The sequence below is a fragment of the Hydra viridissima genome, unplaced genomic scaffold (assembly GCF_058129835.1).
Source record: "Hydra viridissima isolate aposymbiotic clone 2 unplaced genomic scaffold, HvirCarnegie_v1 scaffold_1, whole genome shotgun sequence".
NCBI lineage: Eukaryota > Metazoa > Cnidaria > Hydrozoa > Anthoathecata > Hydridae > Hydra > Hydra viridissima.
This window is the reverse complement of record NW_028324300.1, coordinates 37,716,626-37,734,240: the sequence shown is the minus strand read 5'-3', so window position 1 is coordinate 37,734,240 and position 17,615 is coordinate 37,716,626. Positions and strand designations below refer to the sequence as shown.

The following is a 17,615-nucleotide window of genomic DNA, read 5'->3' as shown; positions in this document are numbered from 1 at the left end:
TAAGTCGTAGAAATGAGGAAATTTGGATGAAAGATAAAGATTATCATTATTGCCCAATTTCTTGGGCAAAAATTAATTCGTATTGTTCTACTTTGAAATTAAACAGTTTTAGAAAGACAGACGGTTTAAGATTTTTCTTTTTCTAACATGCCGTAGGATCGGCCTAATTTTAGATTAAGGTCAAAAGTGTGTATTACAAATGAAAGCTTCTCATCTATCAAAACACCAAGATAAGTTATTATCACTAAATAAAAACTAGTTTTACCCAGTTATTGGTGGCACGTGGCATTTTTATAGAAAGTATGTTATGTCTTAGATAATTCTATTTCCTATTTTTTGGTATTCAACTTGATTTATCTAAAACCAGCAAGATCGGCCACATGCTGATTAAAATTTGGTTTTGTTTTGTTTATTTTTATTCAAGACATGGTGTACTTTTTAACAACAAATTTTTTAATGGATGATAAACTTGTTACCGATAAAAAGTTGAAGCAATAGTAAGAGCATTTGAGTAATTTGTTAAATATAAACAACAGCTTTTTTTTTTTAGATTGACATTTCAAGGTTCTTTGAAAATTAGCCTCTAAGTTTTTTCTTATTTGTTTGATCATGAGTTTATTTGAAAAACTAAAAGATTCCAGTACTCGTACTACTAATAATTGGCTCAGAGAAGACCTTGAACTCCCTACAAGATTAGCATAACATTAACTAGCATTACAGCATTAACTTGCTTTACAACATTAACTAGACTAATATCAAATGGATTATATATAATCAATATGGGTTGTATATATACAAAAGGCTTTTTCAAACTTTATAAACATAGACACAAAAATTACATTCTTCTATCAGAAAAAGTTTATGTTATGACCATGTTGCAGTAACTATCAACAAGCTCTATCAAAGTGTACCATCAAACATTTACTACATTAGGTAAATGTCTCTTTTGGTGAGAAAAACTAAAATGACTGTGGAAAAAAATATCCGGACAGTTACTTTCTGCTTATTTTTGGTCAAGATTCTCAATAGAGTTCATGATGTAAGATCTTATAAGTATCCAAGTAGCTTAGGATAATATAAATAAAAATGATAAAAATCAAAATTTCTATTTCTGTAACATTAAGAATCCATTGACGACCGTTAATATGGTGAAAAGTAAAGAATTGACAGAAGTTGCTTGGAAAGAGATAAAAGTGCTCTCAAAAGAAAGTAAAACGGTTCGAGAAATAGCACAACAGCTTGGTATGCCCAAATCAAATGTTCAAGATACTCTGGCGATAATTAAAAAGCATGGAGTACTCAAAAATTTACCAAGATCTGGACAAAAACGAAAAAAAACTCCATAAATTGATCGAAATATCTTCACATTGGTTGAAAATTCTGTGAAACCAAATGCAACAGATATTGCGAAACAACTCAGAAAACTCGAGTTAGTCAATACAGGTCCTCAAACTGTTAGAAACAGGCTGCATGAGTATGATTTACATGGTAGAGCACTTGTCAAAAAACAGTTACTTACCAAACGACATATTGCAAAAAGGTTTGCGTTTGCAAAGAAGTATCAAAACTGGGCCGTATATGATTGGAAGAAGGTATTATGGTCGTACAAAACGAAAATATGCCTTAATGGTTCAGATGGTAGACGTTGGACATGGAGAAGACCAGGTGAATTAATGCAATAAAAGCAGATTAAACAGACAATAAAGCATGACAAGTATGTCATGGCCTGGGCATGCTTCAGTTGGAATGGTGTGGGGCGTATTCATGTTATCGAGGATACATTGACTTTCCTAAGTATGTTAGAATACTTTAAAATCATATGCTGCCATCTGCTCGAGAGTTATTCGATGGAGAATTCTTATTCTAGCAAGTTGGTGATTCAAAACATACGGCAAAAAATACAAAAGCCTGGCTCCAAGGCAAAAATATCGAAGTGTGAGATTGGCCAGCGCAAAGTCCAGACTTGAATACAATAGAAAGCTTATGGAAAGTAGTCAAGGAAAAAAATGGTAAGCTCATATTGACGAAAAAGACGATATCGAGGAAGCACTCAGAAAATGCTGGAATTCTATAGATATAACGAGGTGTAAGAGCCTGGTTGAATCGATGCCTAGGAGAATTGACGAAGTATTAATTAATAAAGGAGGATGGACTAAATACTAAAGAAATAAATTACGAAAAAGAAAAAAAAATTTTTTGTCCGGATAATTTTTTCCACAGTCATTTTAAGTTTTCTTACCAAAAGAGACATCTACCTAGTGTAGTAAATGTTTGAGGGTACGCTTAGATAGAGCTTGTCGAGAGTTACAAAAATATATATAACAGTATGAGGTTTCCTTCATTTAATATAGAATTATACCTAAAAATAGTTTTATTTTCCATTAGATTTTTTGCATTTACAAAATAGCAGATCAATTTCGACAAAAGTTTCACAAACGTTCCTCATTTTTTTTTGTCTTTACTTTAAAGAATTCAATCAGTGTAAATCTAAGCTCTTAAGAATGCCGTTGATTTATAGTCCGTGGCTCTTCATCTATCCTTTGCGGAATATTTTCATGTGAACGAGTTGAGAATGGTCTTTCAATTGGTAGAAGAACCTGGACAGAATCGTTTTGTACAAACGTCAAATGAGGGTCAATATCGCTATTTTGGACGAAGGAACTCTTTTATTAAAATTCGCATTAATACTCACTAAATTAGAACAATCGAGCAATTATTATCAAGTAACACTCAAATTAGTTTTACCAGTTATCCTGTCCTAAATTTTATCAATAAATAATTTCCAAGTAGTGAAAAATGATAAAAATCTAAATCTCCTATTTTTAACTGAAAAGAGCAGTTTAATATTCATTTATAGATGTATATGTCGAGGTGTATTTTCCAGACTAATATTCTTAAAACGGCCAAAAGTCTTGACCTACACACTGGTATTTATGGTATTCTTTTGTGCCGATTCAAAGTCAAAAGAAAAAAAAAAAAAAAATCGAAACAAACAAAACTTAAAACTTCAAGAAGATACCCAAGGTCGTCTAATGGAAAGAATATTATGTAAGGGAAATAGCTTTTGAACAGATTATTTTTAAGAAATTCTTAAAAATAATCTTTAATTTTTAAACAAAATTATTTTATCTTTAATTTTTAGTTGACTCAAACATATTATTTATCAAACTAAAGTACGAGGCAGTCGAAACACAAGATGGACACACGTACAGCTGCATGAAAAATAACAACAGTCACACAATAAAAGTTTAAAAATGTTTTAGTAATAATGACTAGAAACTAAATTGTAACTACACCAATAAAGTAGTATTAGTTGAGTTAGTAAAGTTATCGACAATTCTGTAAATATTTCTTAAATTTTACTAACAGGTCTAGGACCAGAAACAAACGTTAATAAAAAAAATTTGTCAAAACTTGATTCAGAGAACCATGGTCAAAACAAAAAAACCAAACAAACTTTAAGATAATATGGTTTATGCCAGAACTACACTTGATTCAACAAACCATGCGAACACTTTGAAAAAGAAGGGTTGAGAGAGTTTAGAAGAGTTTTTGGAGATTTTTGAAAAGAAAATCTGTAGAGAGAAAAGAGGCTTCGAAAGAAGTGATAAAGAAAAAGCGGTAAAGTGATATTTTCAAGAATGAAAATATTTTTTTGAAAAGTTTTGAAACTATTAAAAGTAAAAGCATATTCAAAAGAGAATAATTCCTGAATATTCCATATAATCAACTATATTTGTAAATAGTAAAAGAATATGCTTGAATTAAATATTTTTTAAAGGGTATTTATAGCATTATTGAAATTTATATTTTGATTCAGATTCACATCATTACTACTTATATGAGGATTTTTCCTTTAAAGCTTCATGTAGACATAAAGTGTCAGAAATCAAGGAGTCTACAGTTACACAAATCACACTCACCCACACATACTGAGGGCAACAGAACATCCTAATCATAAATACCCATTTTCCTAATACAACCAAACCTATGAACCACAAAACCAAGAAAAGTAATATAATGGCGTCATCACAGTAACGGAAAAAAAAATATTATTATGCCTTTCCAAGAATCAGAAACTAGCAACAATATTATTGCGCGCAATCGCGCATTAATTTAAGCCTCTCACGCTTCATTTTTGTTATGTAAAAAAACGAGCATTTTTTTATTCTCTCTCTCTTTTATAAAAAATAAAGACAGTTCTTAACACATTTTATTATAAGTAAAAAATATAAATTTCAATATATCATATTTAAATAATATGACAAATATGACTAAAGTTATGAAGTACATGACCCGATGGAAAGTTTTTGGATGTAAAAGATGGACGGACCAGTATTTAACGTCGTTAGGAGAACATTATCGTTTATTAGTGAAACCAAGAATGTAATGTTTGAAATGTCTGAAAGAAGTGTTATTTTAATTCCGATCAGGTTTTAAAAGTTGTTAGACGCAAGATTTAAAGAACAACAACAACAAAAAAAATGCAGTTCAAATAATTTCAATTCACAAACTTGACAATGTGTCTTAAACGGATCAGAAGCATGAAAAAAAACATTAGCAGAAAAAAAAAGGTGAGATAAAGTAATTAATAGCCAACCTGATTGAGTGAATATCATAAGGAAATATTAAATTTTGTTTAACTGCCAAAAGGCAAAGTTAAAATGTAATTATTGCAGTTACTACGGTTATATTCCACTTTGGTAACTTTTTTAGAAATATCAATTATTTTATAAAAAGATGGACCTTTTTCACAGAACACCCGACTGAAACATTCGAGAATTATTTTTTTAACGGGTAATCAGGTTTGGGAACCACTAGAATCAATAACTTTCGAGCACCGGACAATTTAAATTACTCCAAAGATTGAGTCGGATCGGGTATGAAAACTACCCGATCTTATCGGCGTTATCGGATAATACCCGTTCGGGTTTTTGGAATCCCATAAAGTTATTTTTGGCTTTTATCAGTGTCCGAAACTTTTTTTATTTCATTTGTTTACTTTTAAATACAACTCAATGTTATTTACAAACTTATTTTTTTTTAAAAAATTAAAACATTTTTCCCGTAAAAAAAAAAATACAAAAGTTCTTTATTTCATTTGAAACTAATTTACTTTATCCATTTTAAAAGAACTCTCTTCAATTGTGTCAGCTTCAATCTATCCCAAAACGGTGCTTGTTTATTTACATTGGGTATCACCAAAGCAAGTCTTGAGAACCACGTGAAGAATTACAAAATTTCATGTATTTAAAAATTTTATGATATTAGAGATCACAATTTAGTTGTAGCATGTCTAAATGAAAAAAATATTTTTTTCTGGCTTGGTTGTTACTTCTACATAAAAAAATTAATGCATATCTGTCAGTGGGATTAACGAGCTACATATAACTTCTACAAGAAATTTAGTGCTTAATTAGTATATTCAGAGAACAATGCTTTTAATTTACATTTGGTTTATTTACCAGACACGACTAGGTGAGTCACATTGAAATTAAATTCCTATTGTTGGAAGATACTTACTTGCAATTGTAAATATTTAGTTATAGATAATGGAATTAAAATAATAATCATAAAATCCATTTTTAAGTAAATTTCGAAAAATATTAGATAAGCAAACACTCTCAGTATCTGACTTGATGGTGTAAAGATAACAAGTATTACAGTAAAATTTAAGGCTTACTTTCTTATATCTTAAGATTCAATTGCTGTTATCACTATCACTGTTAAATATACCTAAATTTTAGTATTCTCTCAAAAAGCAATTGAGCGTTTTGATCTGGCAGAATCTGATGCTCTATCATTAAAATTCTGGTGGCAAATAAATAGCGCTGTTAGTATTTCCGCACTTAGCATAACTTGTTCAAGATCTGACGACAAAGAGACAACTTCAAGAACTCTCTCAGTTGCTGATCGTACTGTAACAATAACAGATCTTGCTCCAAATACCAAATACAAGTGTAAGGTTAGTAAAGTTTGTGGTTGCATTTAGTAAATTTTTTTTTAATCACTGTTTATTTCTTTTTAAGTGATTCTTAGAGGTTTTTTTTACATGTTTTGTTTTATTTGATTGCAGCTGGAAGTTTCTGTTTCTTCTTCAACTGAAACATCAGATTTAGTTCATGCAGAAACTTTAATTGGAGGTTTGATTTTTATATTCATTGAGTTAAACACTCACTATTTGATGCTACCTCGTAAATTTGATAGTAAAATGAGTTGTCCTTCAAAATGTTATAAATCAATTTGTTGCACATAAAGTATTTGTAATGAGCCTAGAGAACATAAAAGTGTTTGCATTGATCTTTGATTTAGTTGAGACCTTTTCAAAATAAAGCATGCACAATCAATTATGAAAGGAAGACCACTAAATCTTAATAAATATTCTTTTGCTTTTCCCCTGATGATTATCTTGTTTTGTGACATGAGCAATGTTTTCTTTTTTTCTGTAGAAGCATGTATGCAGCCAGTGGGTTTTGAAACTGGAATTATAAATGATAATAGCATTACAGGATCGTCACAAACAAGTTCAAAAAAAGAAGATATAAAACTTCATAATGGAAATGGTTTTTGGTGTTCAGATGGTGCTGAACCTTACATACAAATTGATCTTGGCAGAATTATGACCATAACAGGTTGTTTGTGATTTTCTTTTGAGCACTTTGCTCTGAAAATGTAAGAAATTTGAGATATGTTTGTCAGTTTTGTCAAAGCATGAATTAGTAAAGTAAATGAAGATAATGTTGAAGTGGTGAAACAGATGGAAGATTTGCTGAGAAACACTCCCAAAAAGTCACTTGCAAATTATTCCGATTTGAAGTTTTGTTGGTTAGTGTTTTTTAAGCAGTTTCTAAATGAACTGTTTTAAAAGCTTAAATAAACTAATTTGTTCAAAAGAAAACAATGGTTTAGGTTTGAAAGAAGATTCTAAAGATATTACTGATATCACAATATCAATGTCAGTTCATGATATGCATATGTAAGAAAAGGGATTTTTTCAAAGAAAATCTGATCAAATGTTTCCAAGACCTGTTTAATGAAAGTTTGAGGGCTTAAAACATGTTTGATCTTAACATTTTTAGAATGCAGTTTAGCATAACTATAAAAGTTTTAATATCCTTTGTAGGTTTTGCAATTCAAGGAAACAATGCTGCTGTTGAGGAAATCTATATAAAGTACAGGATAAAGCTTAACAATGATCCTAACGATGACATACAATATGTTTCTACTGAGAATGATGAAATTAGAGTTCTAAGGGTATTTTTTGATATGAAACTTTTTTTTAGCTATCTTAGGACAAGTAGACTATTTATTTTGGGTTGACATTTATGGATTTGCATGCTATTAGAAGGAATATTGTTTGTTTTTAATTTGGTTTTTGTAATTGTCATTCTACCTAAGCTTGTGCTAGCATGATTTCTTTAGGTGATGCTTTTTATATGCTACTATGCACAATATATATTACAAGATAAAGGTCTAACAGTATTATTTAACATGATTTGTTGTATAGAGATTTATGCACCCAAAAAACCAGTTTAAAAGGTATTGGTTTCTGGAATCTGGTTTGACTGTGCGGTATATGGAGTTTTTATCTGTGGATAAAAAGAGACCTTTTTGTTTGCAAGTGGAACTCTATGGATGTTCAGAAAGTAGGTTGTTTTGTTTGAGTTTGTTGAACCGAAGCTTTATTCAAATTACTTTAAAAAGAGGATTCAGATGAGTGTGTCTAATTTTGTAGCTTTGGATTAAGAGAATAATTAAAGTGTCTAATGTAAAAGTGTCTACTGCATGTTTATCTCTAAATCAAGTGTAAGTGTTAACATTAAAGCCCTGTATTTATAGGCTGATTATTTAAGTTTTTTGTTCAACTTTTTTTAAAAATTGCTTACGCTGAGCTCTGCTCAGCAGATTGTTTACAGAATTAAAAAAAGAGAAGGCAAACAACAATGGATTCTAAGCCTAATATTGAAATACAAACCATCAGCAACCCACTTGATAATTGTCTTCTTTTTAACAAGCATGCTATAAGTTATTGATTAGTACTGATGATAAAGAAGATATCAATTCCTTAAATCTTTGGAGCACTCAAGAGCATAGTTCCAAATGCTACTACAAAGACTTTCAAAGCATCAAGGAATTTGTTGATGCTTAACAAGTGTGTGAACAGCTCTGCTTTAACAATTTTATCATAAAACATTTTTGGAATCTTTAGTTGTGTTCACTTTTACTTGATATATTGTCTCTTTTGAAAATGTTCAGTGTTTTGTTTACTGATTTGTTCAGGCTTTTGTTATTGTCATGTTGTGAGATTGTATTGCAAGTTTGTTTTTTATCAGCAATAGTTTTGATGTATGCTTGCCTTGCAAACTAATCTGGTGAGGTTTGGTTAATAGTGTTGTTTTTAGAGATAAGAACCTAAATGTAAAATGTTTTTTTTTAAAGTTTGCTCGTCAAAACTCAATCCACTGTCGATTTATCATGTTTTCCAGTCAAACAGTTCATCAAATAACAGCTTTGATAGCAAGGACATGAGTTCTGAGTTCAACACATCAAAATGCATTGAAGTTAATCAGAATCTTCGATATGATTTCGGTAAAAAGGTAACAATGAGTGGGTTCATGTTGCTCATTAAAAATGCATCTGTGCAAGTAAATGTGAGTGTTCAACATGGTAACAGAGATAAACTCCCAACCCTGGAGCATCGCATTTCAAAGGTAATTATTGTAAAGTAAAATCAAGATGCACACAAATGGTGAGTTTAAAATTACAATTTTCAAAAAGGAAAACCAAGTCATGCATTTTCCTGAAGGATAAATGATAAAACTGACTTTGGCTTTGTTAAAACCTTTTCTTATGGTAGTGAAAACTCAAGTTAATATGGAGTTTTCACTGCCATAAGAATAGATTAAAAGTCTGAATTTATTTTATGTGCAGAAAAATAAAAACATGTTTTCTTTTAGACATTTTCAACAAGCTCTGTTCCCCAATCTTATGTGACATTTTGGTTTGATGACATATTAACCACAAGATATATTGAGCTGAGTCCACTTTCTAAAGATACATGCATGTCTGTAAGATTCACTGGTTGCAATTCAGGCAAGTAGCTCTTGAAAAACATTAGATAGTAAGAGCCCAAGATAGAAAGAAAACAGTTCTTGTTACTCTTTTGATTCTTTCAGCTAATATGAAGAAGTTGGGCATAGAGGCAAGAAAACCTGATGTAACTGTAACTGCATCGTCATCATATGCAAATGGTGAAGGAAACAATGCAGACAAAGGGCGGCTGAATGCTATGAAAGGAGACTGGACAAGATATGATTATGGTTTTGTTTTTGGTTTTATTTCATCTGATTCATATGTTTTATGCTGACACTAATGTTTTTAAAGGGCATAGAATAATTGTTTTATTAATGTTGGATACTTTATCTGTTGCAGAGATAGTTACCTTTGGGAATTTTCTTCTTTTGTGTTTTTTAGATCTCAATCCATGGTTTCAAATATGTTTCAGAGAACTTCAAACAGTGTCAGCCATAGCACTTCAAGGTCAAGGGTATCACAATAAGGGGCGCATAACTGAGTACTCTGTAAAGTATGGTTACAGTGTTGATGTCCCATTCTTGTATTCAGTTAATGGATCTAATGTGAGTAATGCAAGTTATGCTATTGACGCAGTATGGCTTTGTTTTTTAAGCTGTGTTTCTGTTTTTTAAAGTACTCTGAATCACTATTCATCCTTTCTTCTTACTTCTTTCATACATCTCTCAGATGCCTGATAGATATTAACTTTAACATAGCCTGTTATGTGAAAAGCTTATAGTTGTTAGAAGTACCATGTTGCTGAAATCTTTCACCATTGGTTAGAGGACTCTTAAATAGTAGTTGCAAAATAAGAGAAAGTTAAAGCACTCTTTCAACTTTGCAGTTGTTTTAACAAGCTTTTTATTTTACTTTCTTGTTTTATTTTGTTTGTGTGGATTGGTATAGGTAGTGAAACTATTTTAAACTTATTGGATTTTATATATCTCTGTTTTACTACTATGCTTCTCACTAAATGGGACTCTAAACTATGTTTCTAATTATCTATGATTAATTGAAATAACAGCTACACACTTAAAGTGCATCTCATTTACTCATTTTATTTCATTCAAAAAAATGAATTAGTTAACATGTATTTTGAATGTAGCCATTAGGCTGCTACAACCCTTATTTTACCTTATTCATATGAGTTGCATAACCTTCTTACTGGATTAGCACAATATTAGCTTAGGAACAATTACTTGGTTTATAAAAGGATCAATTTTACTGTTTTTTGATCTTGTTCTAAGCCTTATAGCACTTTTCAGACTTCTTTTGTAATAAAAGATTTTGTGGAAGAGTATTTTTAAGACATTAATTGTTTGGTCTTGCGTGTTTAGAGTTATATTCTAACAATTGTTTAGAATCATGTTCCAAAATTAACTTAAAATTTTTAAAATCTCTTGCTGTATGTTCTATAAAATATGCACATGGAATTTATGCTTTGTCTGTCTCAGTGATTAACCTTTGTTGTATAATGTGTGAAATACATAAGTGTTTATTGTTTTTAAACTTGATTTCTAATTATGTTAAAGATTTTGAAGCCTGAAACATTAATATGTTTCATGATATGTAACTGTACAGAAACTATATTGTTGTATATTGTTTTCTAGAGCGCATGGTCAATTAGTAATTGTGTTTTTATCATTCATTACAGTTTTTCTATAGTGATATGATTTCAAGTTTATACATGATCTTATGGTTACAGTATCGCTTTTCAAGATCATGCTACAACTGTAAATAAGTTCCCTGTTGAACTTGAAGCATGCTATTTAAGATTTGATATTCTTAAACAGCATGATAAATATATGAATTAATATTCTTCACAATAAATGGATTCCTATAAAACTTTTCTCACTTTCTCTTATTTATTAAAATAGCAGAAGCATACTTTAAGGGTATCTCAAGTACTCATTTTCTTTCATATAAAAAATGAATTAACTAAAATAAGTATTTTGAATGCAGCCATCAGGTTGCTACAGCTCCTATTTAACTTTAATCACATAAGTTGGTATAACCTCTTTACAGGGAATTTAGATGAAGAAAATCTCTTATATTTTTCTCTAATTTCAGCAACTTTGTTTCAGAGAATTCTGATGATGAAAGAAGTTTCTTAAATGTTTGTAAATTGAGTATTTCTTGATGATGATTATGTTGCTGAAAGTCTTTGCTGATATCAGACTGATAAAATGATATTGATTACTGCTAAAATTTTCTTTTCTTAAAACAAGTTTTGTTTTCTGCATAAAATAATCATAGTGTTTATTATGAAAAAACCTAGTATTTTTGATTTATTCAGATTAAGAAGGTGAAATATGATCTAGTAAACAAACTGATATTGTTTTGATTTTCTCAATGATAAAAACTTAGAATGAAGTTATAAACTTCAAAGTGTTTTCAGTCAGAGTGAATGAAGTTATAAACTTCAAAGTGTTTTTAGTAATAAACTTTAAAAAAACTTTTATCAAAAGATTAACAAAGAAATGAGACAGTTATCAAGTTTATCTTTTCTTTCTTTTGCTGCATTTTAATGGTATCAATGAGATTTTGGGGAAATTTGTTTTGATAAATTTGGTCCTTTAAATTTTTTATATATGCGATAATGAAGAACTCATCTCACTTACTAAAATACTTACTAAAATTACTTGAAATTCCTGGGGAATTTGAAGTTTAAGTGAAATATTTGTCCAACAAACAAAAAGATGTTTATTATAGTTTGAAAGACTTATGTATTTCCTTAAAAATGGACACCAATTTGAAATGTAGTGCAGAAGTTTAGATAACACTTGGTTTAGATAACAACTTTTATTTATTTATTTAAAAGTTGTTTTTAAAATTATAAAATGTTTAAATAAAAATTGTTTAACAATGGTTTAGAAAAGGAATCATCATACTGCTGTTTATTTGATCAGGTTTTTCAAGTCTGTCAGAGGTTGGATGATGGTCTGTAACCTTGAGTTGTGTGATATTTCAGCAGTTTTCTATAAGATTGAGGTCTGGTGAGTTTAAAGGCCAGCAGGGTAGAACTTTTTCTCCATTTTTGATAAACTAATTTTTCACAATTTTTCTGTATGGAATGATGCTGATTTCTGCTGAAAGATTTTACAACAGCTGAACTGCATGTACATTTTTACATTAGCCTCTATGAATGTAGATATATTTTGTTTTGTTAACCTTCATGCTTTTCCCAAAAATCTCTAATTTAAAAGGGTCAGCAGCTATTATTGCACACCAAACCATAAGTGATGGTAGATTTTTCACAGTTTTTCAAATTTATTTTGGACTCTCATTTGAAAAGACTACCCAATCCTACTAATTGGCTAGTCTCTTCATTATTTCTTTGCAGAAATTTAAACGTGCTAATCTGTTTTTCTTTCATAATTGATTTTATAGCTGGATGTCATGCAAGGTTAGTAGGTTAAAGTTGCTTAATAGAAGTAGTCTTACAGTTCTAAAACTTAAGTCAAATCCCTGATTTTGCTCACTTTTAAAGATATGATTTTGATTTTTTTCACTAAGTAGGAGAAAATTTGGGTAAATACGTACGTACTTGTTTTATAAGAACATTCCCAGTTTCTACAAAAACTCATGTTTAAAATTTGGAAAAGATATATTAATGTCTTGAGGATTTGTTTGTGAAGAAATAACCTTAAAATCCACTTCATTTGCACTTGAAGTAGTGTTCTATGAAGACATCATTTTATTGAGTTTGAAACAAAAATCATCATGATTAAAGCAGTATATAACCAGAACAAAGATTGCGTCAAAGAAATCAATGTATTTCACAAAAAATAAAAAAGCTGCTCCAATGTCAGGTTGATAAAATTTATTTTTTAAAAATGATGGGGCTGATTTTAAATTTTGAACAAGCATGTACACAATTGAGGGTTCTACATGTTTTTATTTCCTAGAAAGGAAATAAAAACATGTAGAACTTCTTTTATGATGAAAATTTTTGTGGAATGTTCTTTTCACATTTATTACAATCCATTTATTTAAAGCAATTATTTTAAAAGTATTTGGTAGTTATCTTTCTAAGAATTCTCTTTTTCCAATGACGCTTTAAATTTTTACCAAAAAAATATGTTTCTTCAGGTTTAAAAGATCAGTCTGATTTTTAGTGAGATCACTAATGTTGATAACTCCTTTTAAAACAAAACAGTTTTTACAAATTGCATTTAGCAAATATTAGATGTAAAAGATATTTTATAATGGTTTATTATTTTAGTTTGTATTTTTATCATTATTATCATTATTATTAGTATTATTATTTTTTTATTTTAGAGTTTAACATTAGTTAGTACTCATAATTGTTTTTGTGTGAATGTTTTGTGGAATTTTCAAAGCACATATTGTTTGATATTACATGTTTAGAGTCATATCGTAACAATAACTCAATGTTTCAGTAAACTGCTGTTGTGTGATCTAAAAAAATATGCAAACCAAAATAGCGCATTTTCTGTCTTTATTATAATCTTCTGTTGTATAAAGGGTTAAATACATAAGTAACAATAGTTTTTTTAGCTTTAATTTCTAATCATTTTAAAAGGTTTGTTAAATCTAAGTTATAGAAGTATTTGTTACCATAAACTACTAAATCCTTTTTTTTCAATACTGTATTGTTTTGGTTGCATTTGTTTCATTTTGCTTTGTTTTCTTTTTCAAAGGACACACTCAATCAGTTATGTTGTTTTTATTTTACTTTTCTCTGTAGTTTACATAGTAATAAGGTTTCAAGCTTATACATGATCTTATGGTTGTAGTATCGCTTTTCGGGAACAAATTGTCGTTATGCTACAACTGTGAATGAATTCCCTGTTGAACTTTTGGCACGCTGTTTAAGATTAGAGCAATTTTTGTATTACTATTCTGTTTCTGCAAGGTTGGAGCTCCTTGGCAATGAAGAATGTGAGTTTGGCTATTTTTACAAAGAGAGTGGATTGTACGCAAGAGAGTTATAAAGTATAGAGAGTAAACTAATAGTTAGCAACATTGGTTTCATAGGTTTAAAAGTAGATAAATTCTGATTCTTGTATTTTATTTGTTTAAAGCATCTTTAAAATCTGAAGTAAAAAAGCAATTTTGTTACATTATGCTATGAGGTTTGTTAATTGGGTGCTTTTATAAAGATTAAGTCTTTGCTTAAAAAATCTTACCAGAAAGTTTAAAAATGATTTGATTAACTTAAACACTGTGAATCACTAACATAAAATATAACAGGTTAATTAAAGCAGGTGCTTGTAAAAATGAGCAGACCACAAATATATAAAATACTGGGTATGGCATAGGCGGAATTAATTTGAGCCGAGCAAACTTTACCATGTTGACATAGAGTGAGGCAGAAAAATGCATATATATTGCACTCATTCACATTTTGTAATTTTATAGTTTTCTTTGCATAGTTTATAAAGCTATTTCAGAGGCATTTGGATTTCATAAATTCTTAATATATATTTCAATTTCAATTGCAAATAATTAGCATAATTAATATTTAGTTATAATAATTAGTAATTTCAACACAAGTAATAAAAAAAATAAACTTACTCGAGTTAAAAGTCTTAGTTAAAAGATTTTTAAACTCAAAAGAAACTTTTGCAATTAAAATAATAATTTTATCAAAATTTACTATGGTTCTTTTATATGGTGGTATGATCTAAAATTTGGAGGGAGTTTTTAGAAGACTAACATTGAGTATAAAAAGATACATCTATATTTATGTGTAATATACTTATCAATCATATATATATATGTTTATGTATTATTTATTTCAAGTTTGGTAACAGTTTCAAAATGTTTAATTTGTGCAGTGCTTTTGGATGTACAGCTAGATCTGTTAAAAGGGTCTTAAGAATTTTTCATGGGTAAAAAATAGTTAATATACAGTTTAAACATTTTGTTCTTAAAGGTTCAATATAATTTTGTTATGTAGATTTTAAAAATGTAATGAATCTTAGCTTTGCCTTCTTAAATAGATTTACTATCAATCCAGAAAAAAAAGCAGTGTGGGTTCTTGCAACAAAGCAAAAGATTTTTGTTCTTCTTCAGCAAATTATGTTTGATCATACCATTTTTCTAGAGGTTGCTTTAATGAAAGCAAAACATCTGGTTTCTATTTGAGAGAATATCTAAAATCTGATGCAATACCAAAATTATTCGATTTTCCAAAACATTTAAAACCAGCTACACATAATATTTGGAAGCACCCACTGAAAGAATTCTAAAAAAGCTGATTAAACAAGAAATAATTGAGGCAATTATGGTGAATACTTTTAAAGAAAAGGTGATTAGTACTGATGAAATATTGTGTTTAAAAGATTGCATCAAAACTGATTCAGAAAATCTGCAGTGTCAACAAGAAGTTTTCATTTGTATTAGATGCAAATAAGTTACAGAAAAAGTGTGTCAGAAGTGCGCAGTAATGCAACAGAAGCACAGACTCAACAAAAAAGTAGCAAAAGTTCAAAATGTGATCAATTAACAAGATAAACTTTTGATTAGTGATGAAGTCATAGCAACTTTAAATAGTCTTAATCTTGATATAAAAGATTTATTTCAAAGAAAACTTTGGTGAACTATATAAGTGGATTTGTTAGTAGAAAGCTAAAAGGATCAGAATGAATATAGATAATAGAATGTAATATGAATATCAATATAGAAAATAGAATGCAAGGCTTCTATTGCATCTCTAACTAATGATAATTTTAAAAAAAAGAAAAATTTATAAAACATAACATTCCAAATGCATCTAAAATCAAAGATTTACAGCTTTTTATAAAATCTATTTCATATCTAAAATTAAATATCCGTTGTCAACTGTTTTCAAAAGTAATACATCAAGGACTGACAAATCACATCCGGGAGTTTCTACTGGAAGATAATCATTTGCTTAAACTGATTAATTTGATTATTGAAGCTTATTTAGATGTGGGCTTATGCCTTATCTCATCCTGTGCAACTAGTTATATGCAAGGAACATGAGTTCAAACCAAACTGACTAATCTAGAGTTGTTCAAAAATCTGTAAAAAAGTGTTTATTAGGATGCATCAAATGCCTTTATAGTGACAAATATGCTTGCGCATAGGCTTAAAATGTTCCTTTTGTTATTTCTAGTATCCCTGTAAATTTTTTTGCAATTCTGAATAGTGAAACTGGGTCCACCTAAGGGTCAAATATTTGCATTATTGTATGCAAGTGTGCTATTAGTAAGATCGCACCAAATAACTTTCCTTTTTTTTTTTTTATTTTACTAATTAGGTACTGTTGAAATGTGGATATAGGTTGTTACTGTGAGTAATTGACTATGTCAGCCCTTGAATCTGCTTCTGGTGCTCCAGATGCGTTGCCTATGGAACTAGTTCCAGCTACGTTAGCCTGGGAACCTGAAGCTGGTGCTCCTCAAATGTTGCTGATGGGAATGACTTCAGCCACAGTGGCCCTGGAACCTGATCCTGACAATTCAGCAACGCAGCCAATGAAACTCACTCCATCTATGTCGACCCTGGAACCTAATCCAACCACATCAGCCATGAAACTCACACCAACTCGGGCATTAAATTCTACAGTGTGACACGACAATCGGCAAAAATCTTCGGCCTCAGCAATACTATTACTGAGGAAGACTCACAAATTACAGGTTCACGTCTTCCAACAGGTCCCCAAGTTTTGAGCTGCATGGTGTCTTCACAACTGGTTTGGTCAAAAGTAATCACATTTTATGAGAAGGTAAATATCCCAATGATAGACAAGCATTCAGCTTGCAAGAAAATTATAAAGCTCCTGGAAAACAATGCCAAAATTAAGGAGATACTGAGCTCAAGACAATCAACTCCAGACTTGCTTCAGAAAGTGCAACAGATGAATAGTATGCTTGATGAAACATTCCCACTGTTGCCTGGTAAGGCTGAGGAACTTCTTAAAAATAATGAGGACAGGCGATTTTTACAATCCATGAAGAGAGACCATTCTGCAACATTCGGACCTCATGACAGAGTTTTGGCAGAAAAGTTTAAACGTCGATTAGCACGACAGCAGACCAAGGTGGAGAGGCAGAAAAAGATGCTCATGGAACGTGAAACTACCACCATGAAATGTGATTATAATGAAGAGGACAGCGACGCCACAAACTGCATGGATGAAAAACTTAACATTGATAATGCATCATCATCAGCTGCTGGTTCTTCTAGTACACTGTGAACTTCAAGAAGTCATCATCGCAATTCTTGCACTGGAACAGCAGTTATCATTCCTCATGACATCATACATCGACTGAGACTTGTTGTGTTGGCGACACAAAAGCTGTAATTGAGGAGGCCAGAGGAGATACATCTAAAGTTTCAACCTCATATTCCTCAGCAGACAGGTCAAGGCGCCAAGTTGGACATAAGATTGTGAAGACTTACAGAGAACAGTGGGTTGTTCCAACGTTGCTGTCTCTTGGATTCCAAGCTCATATCGACATTGACAAACAAAGACATCTTAGAAGAGCAACTAACCATTGTTGTTGGAGATAAGCAAGAATTGAAGCTTCTTGGTGTTACAAGAT

At 30.3% G+C, this 17,615-nt stretch overlaps 1 protein-coding gene across 7 annotated transcripts in view; it reads left to right on the top strand.

Moving 5' to 3' along the window:
* The first annotated feature begins 1,484 nt into the window (after positions 1 to 1,484).
* LOC149894835 (receptor-type tyrosine-protein phosphatase S-like) overlaps positions 1,485 to 17,615 on the top strand; it is a 66,809-nt gene continuing 50,678 nt past the window's right edge. For 3 of the 7 annotated variants that reach the window (XR_016451738.1, XM_090084817.1, XM_090084981.1), the window contains exons 1-11: positions 5,128 to 5,478; positions 5,748 to 5,965; positions 6,077 to 6,143; positions 6,450 to 6,632; positions 7,124 to 7,254; positions 7,508 to 7,646; positions 8,440 to 8,711; positions 8,958 to 9,093; positions 9,177 to 9,320; positions 9,475 to 9,638; positions 13,836 to 13,980. Coding sequence is in view for 4 of the 7 variants with exons in the window: in XM_090084817.1 (XP_089940943.1) it covers positions 5,436 to 5,478; positions 5,748 to 5,965; positions 6,077 to 6,143; positions 6,450 to 6,632; positions 7,124 to 7,254; positions 7,508 to 7,646; positions 8,440 to 8,711; positions 8,958 to 9,093; positions 9,177 to 9,320; positions 9,475 to 9,638; positions 13,836 to 13,980 (1,642 nt within the window). In the remaining 3 variants the exon portion in view is untranslated. Of the gene's footprint in view, positions 4,575 to 5,126; positions 5,479 to 5,747; positions 5,966 to 6,076; positions 6,144 to 6,449; positions 6,633 to 7,123; positions 7,255 to 7,507; positions 7,647 to 8,439; positions 8,712 to 8,957; positions 9,094 to 9,176; positions 9,321 to 9,474; positions 9,639 to 13,835; positions 13,981 to 17,615 lie in introns of those variants that run through there. The other 4 variants (XM_090084886.1, XM_090085075.1, XR_016451769.1 and 1 more) reach the window with 4 other exon arrangements.